Source organism: Protobothrops mucrosquamatus, unplaced genomic scaffold (assembly GCF_001527695.2).
Source record: "Protobothrops mucrosquamatus isolate PMUCROS unplaced genomic scaffold, P.Mucros_1.0 scaffold_265, whole genome shotgun sequence".
NCBI classification, from domain to species: domain Eukaryota; kingdom Metazoa; phylum Chordata; class Lepidosauria; order Squamata; family Viperidae; genus Protobothrops; species Protobothrops mucrosquamatus.
In genome coordinates this window covers 22,147-31,827 of record NW_015386341.1, presented here as the reverse complement: position 1 = coordinate 31,827, position 9,681 = coordinate 22,147, and the positions used below count along the sequence as shown (strand labels likewise).

At 38.4% G+C, this 9,681-nt stretch overlaps 1 protein-coding gene across 1 annotated transcript in view; it reads right to left on the bottom strand.

Moving 5' to 3' along the window:
• Positions 1-1,350: 1,350 nt before the first annotated feature.
• LOC107302478 (protein MEMO1) overlaps positions 1,351-9,681 on the bottom strand; it is a 15,532-nt gene continuing 7,201 nt past the window's right edge. Inside the window, exons 5-7 of the mRNA XM_015831585.1 lie at positions 7,034-7,110; positions 3,311-3,415; positions 1,351-1,996 (exon numbers count right to left, since the gene is read on the bottom strand). Of these exons, the coding sequence (XP_015687071.1) occupies positions 1,865-1,996; positions 3,311-3,415; positions 7,034-7,110 (314 nt within the window). The 3' untranslated portion in view covers positions 1,351-1,864. The remainder of the gene's footprint in view (positions 1,997-3,310; positions 3,416-7,033; positions 7,111-9,681) is intronic.

Genomic DNA, 9,681 nt, shown 5'->3' with positions numbered 1-9,681 from the left:
GAAGTAGATAAAAATCCTAAGGTGCGATCAGATGGTTGTCTGAATACCATATCTTTTAGAAGAACAATGAGTAAGCAAAGCTGTCAGTTGACACTACCTAAAGTCAATGCTGAAGATACACATTTGTAGCAGTAGATTATTAACAAGGAGCAGGAAGCATAATGAATGTTCTCCTTGCCATTAATTGCCTTTGGAATGGAAGGGAGTACACAGTTCACATCCTCTCTCCCACACAAACCCACAATACAAGCAATATGTTCAGAAGGGGAGGGGGAAGAATACTTGTTCTTTGAAAAATTTGTCAGCTGTTATTTGCTTGCTCATTCTTTTCAAGCACAAAGGTAACAGCTCCCTCTATTGTACACAATTGGTAAAAACATACTACCATCCCAAATACTAATTGTAGGAACTAATTGTCAGTTTCAAACAAAATGATCTTAAGAGAAAGGCATGTTAATAGACCTTATCCAGGATTCTTGAGCAGCCTCCCCCTCTGCAATATCCTCTGGATGCCCTGGGTTAGAACTCCTCAAATCATCAACCTTGCTGATTGGGAATTGTGGGGGTTGTAGTCCAACATACCTGCAAAACAGGTCTGGCCAGTTATAATCTAGTGAAACATCAGATTAACCTTTTTGAGAATTGCTTATAACATAATGTGCTTATATGCTGGCAAAGCAAGTCTATCAGCTGTAACAGATCAGGCTAGAATTCTCCCCAATGAGCATCAACGATCACTCCATAAGCACTCCACCCAGTTTGTGCAACTTATGTGCATGTGATTTACTCTGCTCTTCTAAAGGCAGTTTCTCCCTTTCATACAGTTTTTTTTATCTTGTTGCTAGAAACAACCTGTATGTTAGGAACTTTGAAAGAAGTGGAGAGAGGGTTCTCTAAATGAAGACACGAGAGCTTAGTTATGCTTTAAAATCTTTAAAGCCACAGCAAACTCAGAACGTTGCAATCCTATGAATCAACTTGTGGGAGGAAAATATTGTCAATCCATGCAGATTGAGTCTATGCCTGATCCATGCTCTCTAATGAGAGTTGCAAAGGCCAGTGAAAGCCAAAATATCAGGACACCACCAAGTTGCTCTTGATGAAGACATAGTCCAGAGGTCCCCAACCTTTTGGGCACCAGGGACCGGTTCCGTGGAGAGAAGTTTTTCCACGGACCAGAGGGTGTGTGGTTTTGTGTGCTACCTGCATCTCACAGATGGGGCTTTGCCTGTTTGTGCGGACCGGTTGCTGGCATGCCGCGGCCCAGTACTGGTCCACGGGCCAGGGGTTGGAGACCCCTGACACAGTCAATTTTGTTTAGCTTAATGCAAAAAAAATCACATGTAGCCATTTTGGTTGTGCAGCCCTTTATTAGCAACTAAAATAGAAGATATTTGTTGTACAACACGGGTAGTAATTGACTATACTGGAGTTTTATTATATTCTAATACAGGATCTTTTATAAATGCATTTTTTTTTATTAAAAAGCTTCCATCCTTTTCTGTTTAAACTTGCAAAACTATTCTGAAAGCAGAGTATGTGCACAGGTCTGCAGAGTGCAAATCTGGGATGTGGTAAATGCTTTACATGTTGTATTTTGCAAGGACCGTCTGTCACCATACCTTTATAGCCACTGGTTTTTAGAAGTCACAACATTTTGACACCAGCCTTCCTCCCTTGTCCTAAACAAGAAAGCATTTTTAAAATGAGTTGTAACTAAGGAAGGACTACACCTACTAGAAAAAAAGAAGAGTTCTATTAGTTTGAGGTTTCAGTATACCCAAAGATCAGGAACTGCATCTTTGCAAGGGCAAGGCTGGGACCCCATTGAGTGTGCAGGTGTCATCCCTGAGTAGTCAGAGGTTCAGTGGACCATTAATGCTCCTGCTGCATAACTCACTGAGCTATCTTGCCAGTTTCGACACTGGCTTGACTGAGCGTAATTCAAAAATGAAAAGCTCATGTTCATTCCATTCTTCTGGAGCTCTGTGATAGCCTAGATGGAATAAAAAGAAAGTTTTATAAGATGACTACTCAGATCATTTACTGTATGACACTTCTTACACATTCATAATACTTTTTTTTTCCCAAATCAAGAACTTTGAACAACTTTTCTCATGGTTGGTGAAATAACCTTTCATATGGAAAACTGAGGCAGATGGATGCACAAATTTAATTCGAAACACGTTAAAAACACTACTGATTGTCAGAAGGCAAATTAACCCAGAGTGCTTTTTAATCTCAACTGGACCTCAATGGGGCCCACAGGCAATCCTGCTAATAAAGATTATGTTCACTTTGCAGCATGCCATCTTCCACTGTATTTGTTTTTATTAAAACAATATTTTTTTAAAGTCAAGTGGGACAACAAAGGACGTGTTTGGGAATGTATCATTTTGTTTACTCCTGACTCATATAGGAAGGCACATAGTCCTATATTTCTACTAATGGTGAATCTTCCTGAGTTCTGAGGAACTTAACACAAAGGGCTTTTTTTCTGAATGCCTGTATGTTTGTTTGCTCTATGCAGAAAATTCAGCATGCGTACATATCACCCACACACAATCCAAGAATATATTTAGAGATAGCAAAGGAAAAGTTTCATCCCTTTTTCACAGGGAGATGGGGCAGTTTTGGATGGATAACCAACTGGTCCTCCATGCACTGGCAAATAGGGAGGGTGCAATTCTACTGGTTCTATCAACTTTTTCTTGCAAGTACCCCAAGGGATATGCTCTCCTATCCCATATAGCTAGATGAAATGACAACTGAAAAAATTAGTTGGTGGGACTTTCACTAATGAAAGGGATATTTTAAAAATTCAGAATCTCTGTCAGTTCTATCTTGCAGATTCTCCCTCCTGAACTCCCTAAATTAGTTTATTATTTAATCAGTTAGCTGCCTCAATCACTGAAGTGTCTCTAGGTAAGGTAAAAAAAAGAGTATTTAACTTGACTAACAATTAGCCAATATGGCCAATATAACTGCTGACAATGGGAAACAACACTACAAGGCATATATCAATGAGATGACAAATCACCCTGTCCCATCTCTGTTGAAAAAGCCCAATCAGGGACAGATGGACTTACTACTATTCCAAAGACCAGGGACAGCCACATGGAAGATGGGTATCTAGTGTCCTACACAGTAACAGGGCTTTCTTGATGGATCTGGAGTATGCCAACCCTGCCAAATCTTATCAATTAGGCAAAAGCAATCAGAACGCAATACTCTTGATGGCAGGAACAGTTTTGATATATTTATAACTTGAAAATGTTAACTCCATATTTCATTTAACAACAGTACTCACGTTTAGTAAAACACCAATAGGATGTCTTCCACATATTGTATTGTGGTATTTCTTCAAGTAATTGCTAAAGGACACAGGGTCAAGCTGTTCTATAATGTTCATACCCTAGGAAGAATTATAAAGTTAACATTAATTTTTTAATGCCTCAAATATAAAAATATATTATTTAATAAAAAGAAAAACTAGCTCTATGGTTGATAGATAAAACTAAATCATGGCATACTATGAATATAATAACATACATTGATAGAAGAGAATATTTGTAGCTCAGGGTTGAACAGTGGGGTCCTTGAAGCTCTCCGAGCTTGGTTGTTTTCTTACAGAAGTGGTCTTGGTGGTTCCTTCATTGGGCTATTAACCATTCCCACCAATACTGACAGGGTAAGCCACTAGTAGATAAAATGAGAACAAGCCCTACTCCCTACTAGCATTGATGATGCTGATGATGTTATCTAGACTGGCAATGAAATGTCTGCAAGAAAGCAACCAAGCTCAGAGAGCACCAAGGACCCCAATGGTTTATATCTGTGGAAAAAGCATTTATAGATTATACTGACTATACTTTTAAAAACTAGTAGTAAAGAGTGACATTGGGTGTTTAAGTGTGAGTCATAAACAAAACCAATAATTCTTTTCTTTTTCTTACAGGTTCTATTAATTTTTTTCTTCTATATTTTATTTTCAACCTCAGAGTCAGCACCCAACGATAAAGTGACAAGGCCTAGGACAAGAACAGCTGATTTCATCCAAGTGTCTCAACGTCAAATAATGCAAATTATAAAAATTATAAATTATAAAAATATCCTTTGTAGGAAAGGATATGGGCTGAAATCTTTAGGTTCTGCTGAATAACACTGAAGATCCAGCCATTTTACCAGTGCTTAAGAGGAGAATAGAAAGGCAAAAGCACACTTCTTCTGGCAACCTTAGTGCCAAGAGTCAGATCGGGTATAGGACTGAAATGACATTGGTCACACTTGTGGATAGCCTACAGAAAGACTGGGGTGGAAGTAGCGCGTCCATCCTTCCTCTCCTTGATTTCTCAGCAACCTTCAGTGCCATCAACCATGGAATTCTTCTGAAGCGGTTCCAGGGCACAGTAATTAGGGGCACAGTGTTAAGCTGGTTCCCCTTTCCTTTCATTCTTATTGATGAGGGAAGGTCTATTGTGTGGGGTGGCTCATGGCTCAATTCTTTCCCCACTATTGTTCAACATCTACATGAAACCTCTAGTGAGGTTATTTAATGGCATGGGATGAGATATCATCAATATGCAGTAATACTCATTTACATCCCAGTCAGCCAAGGGAAGCTGGGGAGGTTCCATTTTAATACCTGGAGGTATGAGGAGTCTGGATGGGGATGAAGCAACTTTAGTTCAACCCTAGCAAAATGGAATGGCTTTTGCTATTTAGGGCTTCTGGATCTGGCTATTTCTCATCCTTAGTTCTGATTGGGACTGTACTATCCGAGACAGAAGTAATGTTAATTTGGGGGCTCTTCTGGACTCACAGCATCTTTTCAAAGAACAATTGGTAGTTGTGGTGCAGGGGGGCTTTGCACAGCTTCATATTGTGCACCAATTGTCCTCCTTCCTGGATCAGGAGATACTGTGCCCGGTCATCAGAGTTTAGTTATCTCTTGAGTGGACTATACAATGGGCTTTACATGACGCTGCCTTTGAAAAACATTCAGAAACTTCAATGGGTCCAGAATGCAGTAGCATGAGCAATTATGGGTATGTCTTATCTATTTTACACCTTGGATCCATGAATTTCACTGACTCCAAATTTGCCTCTGGGAGCAATTCTGGTGCCAGTTATTAACTATAAAGCCCAACATGGCACAGGGCCTAATGCCTGATTTATATTGTTTCTACTTGCCCCATTAGATCAGGCACAAGGAGCAGGCTTCAACTCTGGTCAATTAAAGATTGTCATTTAGTGGGACCCAGGAAGCATGCCTTTCTGTAGCTGTGCCTGCCCTTTGGAACACTAAGGTCCAAGGCCTGGCTGACCCTGACTCTGCTCACCTTTTGAAAAACCTTAAAATACTTAGTTGTTTTTCCAGGCATGGGGTCCAGGACAGTAACTGAGCCCACACTGCTGAAGAATGGTGTTTATGAAAAGTACCTTATAGTGCTCTATTATTATTAAATAGAATATAATAACATGGTACTATGCCAAAGACAAACATATTGCTTCATTTTCTTAGAGGAGAAATGCTTTTCAAAAATACATTTTCAAAATCCAATCCTTAATATCTGCAATAATACTGCTTTTCCAATTTCTCAAAATAATTCTCTTGGTAACCCCCACACCAGGTGCAACCATAATTGTTCAAAAATGGTCAGAAGAAAACATTTAATCTATGAGTAGTCTCTCTCTCTATCTCTCATTGTGTATGGTGAGAGTGAGAGAGATACATATTACATATATCTATATATTACTAAAATTCTTATATTTGTAACAAAGGCTATTGGGCAAAACAGCGTATCATAGGGCAAAACTTTTTGCACTGAGATACCTTAATTGGCCTAACTTACAAAATGATCCGAAATCTAGGAACCGTGACTCTCATGGAATTGAAATTTGGCAAACTTTATAACACATTTTATGACATAAAAGTAATAATAAATCCATTTATTTCATAATACAAAATAGTATAAAATATTTTCTATGATCAACTGCTGATATTTTACTATGTTCAACTATGTTCAAATAGCCCAGTTCAACATGGGCTATTTTCAAAATAGATAAATCTCTGAATATCTCCCTGAATTTTTAAGGCAGAACGTTAGAAGCTCTGTCATTGTTGAAGACATTGAGGAATCTGGTAAGGAAATACCTCTGAAATGATCATCCAAGGGGGTCACAGGTTGTATAATACTTATAGACACACACACACACACGTACCTGAAAGTTATACTGCCTATCACACTAAACATTAGTGCTATTTATTTTAATTCAAATAATCCTTTGCTGAAATCATCTGCACTCTAATGTGTATTTATATTCCCTATTATCCACCTTCAGTCCCCAACTACTTTTGTAATTCATGTCCAATCAGACCTTCACTGTGTGATCATGTTAATCTTTCCTAAAGCTACATTTCTGTCATCTTATTCCCAGTTTCAACAAATCTTATACTGTCAATAAATGAGTATTACTTGCCTATTCCTGGCTAGCTGGCTAAATCACATACACAAAGGATTAGTTAAGCAACAAACTGCTCTATTTGTTTTCTGGCTTTATGGGTTGCCAAACTGGCATCAAGACAGCATTCTTGTTGTTAACACTGAGAAAGCTCATTAAAACCTGACTGTTTAAGTGGGCATTCAGGAACTGAGGAATCAATGAAGCATGTTCCTGGGACGTATGTAGATACTCCTTATTGTTCTAATGTTACTATTGAGACTGAATTTGTATACAAAATGTATATTTGCTTTTTCTTTTCTTTTTTAATATTACCACTAGTTAGCTTTTGTACTTTGCTTAGACTTGTTTGCTTAAAACAGCATAAAAACACTTCTAATAAATGAGACCCTCTGGGTTCATAACTATGGCTGACAAACCTCAGTGGTTATGTGCACACAACACAATAAGCCCTAAACAAACAAAAACTATAATATGAATTGGTTCATGCAGAGCATAAAGATATAATGGGTAATAATGCTTTGATCAGATTCAAGACAGAAAATGTGCAGGAGATATTTACACTTACCATTTTATCTAAGTGTTCAATTGATCTATAAATCTCTCCTTGGGACTCATCATAGTAACTGTATCTGAACCTCTGACCTTAAGAGAAAAAGCCATATGAAACTAAAGACCAAATGAGTAGCTATATACATGTTTATGGCAAGTCAAACAGAATTACATTTTAGCAGGTGTCAAAAAATCCATACAAACTAACGCTCCAGGAGATATCATTCAAAACACTTGACACAGATAAACAGTTGCCTTAAAGCAATCTTTAAAGTAGAATAATATGGTCACACATTTAATAATTTCAGGAAATCTGATTCATGAATTGAACACACAAATACTGTGTGTGTGTGTGTGTGTGTGTGTGTATGAGAGAGAGAATACACATACGCACACATACAGAGTATATGAGTGTGTGTATGTGTGTATTTTATGCATAGTGCACTGGCACAATAACACAAATTTTATACATACATACGCACATACATATGAAAATTTGTGTTATTCTGGAATACTGGCAGTTGTAAGAAATTCCTTTTTTCCAAAAAAGAGCCTCTGGTAAAAACTGAAGAAAGACACCCCAAACCACATTCACAAGTACATGCTACATTGAAAGATCTGAAATATTAACCTAGGAGGAAGAAACACACAAGCAAAAAGTGCAAATTTTGAAAAGGTTTTATGAATCCTACAATGATGGAATTGTTCTATGTACAACTGAAAATACTTTAGCACGTGGAAAACATGCATTTCTTTTGTACAAGAATCTCACCTCTAAGGACAAAAAAAATCCTAAATGTTAAATATGCATCCAGGCCCTATTCTCACTTCAGACATTTCTTTAATTGTTCACCAGGCTTCCTGCTCACTGATTTTAATTGCTAATGCTTCTTTTAATTAAAACAAATGGGAAGCTACTCTTCTGGAAGTAGAGCTGCACAAACCACTCAGGGGAAACTTAATAAAGCACTTTCCTACTGCTTAAATTCAACTGCTCGAAGTGTTGAAGTTATTTTTTGCTTTTATTTGGTGGAAACTTGGTGGAAGTACCTTCTCTATGTGTACACGCATGCTAAGATGGTAAAGGTTAGTCTCCTGGTGTCCTCTGAACTTGGTTGTTTTTCTGCAGATGTTTCATTACTACCCTAGGTAACATCATCAGTGAATGGGGGAGTGAAATTTGCTTAAAACAAGTAAAACAAGCCTTCAAATGACATGGGTATCTCAATGTTATGAGCAGTAGGTCTGGAGAATCACTTTAAGAGTATCCCTCCAGATGGTTTGTACAGTCATACTGCACAGAAAAGGGACAGCCTGAAGCACAGCCTAAATTTTCAAGAATGTTTTCGAGCACTGCATAAATCTGAGAACTATTTTTTGAAAATAAAAATGATAAGGGAAGGAGAGAAGAATGCAATGTAGAGCATTGTTTAGAAATATGGCCTTCTGGTTAAGAAAGATTAAGGTAATTATCTATCCATCCATCCACTCAGCCACCCACCCACTCACCCATCCAATTTATATGGCCATCCATCTCAGTGAGCGTCGCTGGGTGACAAATAGAATTAAAATAAAATAAAAACCATTATAAAAATTTAAATGCAGGCAATACAATACAGTAAAGAAGTAGGTCCCTGCACACACTCAAGGCCCCAGAGACAGGTCTTTAGGACTTTATAAAAGACCAGCAGGGTTGGATTCATCCTGATCTCCAGAAGGAGAATGTTCCATAAGGTGGCTTATATCAAAAAGAAAAAAAAGCATGTGTTCTAGTCCCCACCAACTGGCATTATTTGACTCATGGGGCCAAAATAATGCTGATCCTGGTTGATTGGATCGGACGGACCGAAACAACTGAGGAAAGACAGTCCCTTAAGTAACCTAGACCTAAGCAAAGAAGGGCATTAAAGATGACAATCAACACCTTGAACTGCTCCTGAAAGCACACTGGCTTTCAGAGTATTGGTGTTATATAAGGCAAGTAACCAGCACCATTTACTACTTATGCTGACACATTCTGCACCAGTTGAAGCTTCTGAATGCTCTTAACGGACAGCCCCATGTAGAGGGAATTGCAGTAATCCAGACAAGAGGTCCAAGGGCGTAAGTGACAGTGAGCAGGGTCTCCTGGTCCAGGAACAGGCAGATGGTTAACAACCTAAAGATGTGCAAAATCCCTCCCAAACATGAATGCCACCTATCTTTTGAAAAGGAGCAATAAGTCCAGGAGGACCCCCAGATTACATGTGATCATGATTTTTGAAGTTCCTACAAAATCAATGAAGAAGCTGGCAGGAAGTTACTCCTGCTGCTTTTTTCTCTGTCTGCACTCTGTAGCCTCCTTCCTGTAGCGCCTGTACACTCACCCACCAGCCTGCTTGCTTGGGATTCCTGCTTCTTCCTGATTAACAACCTGCATAGACCCGGGGTTATGACAGCAACTGGGACCACCAGGATTGCCATCGCTAAGCAATGCAGTCAATGAGTACTACTTGTATTCAACAACACAAGATAAATTATCCATTCTGATGCTCTTCAATTGCATTAAAATTCTACAGTTATAATCCAAGTTGTAATATACTGTAGATTATGAATAATTCATCACAACAGAAAGGCAACAAATTAGGGAAAGTTAATGGACAACCATCTTTTGCTTTATTTTGC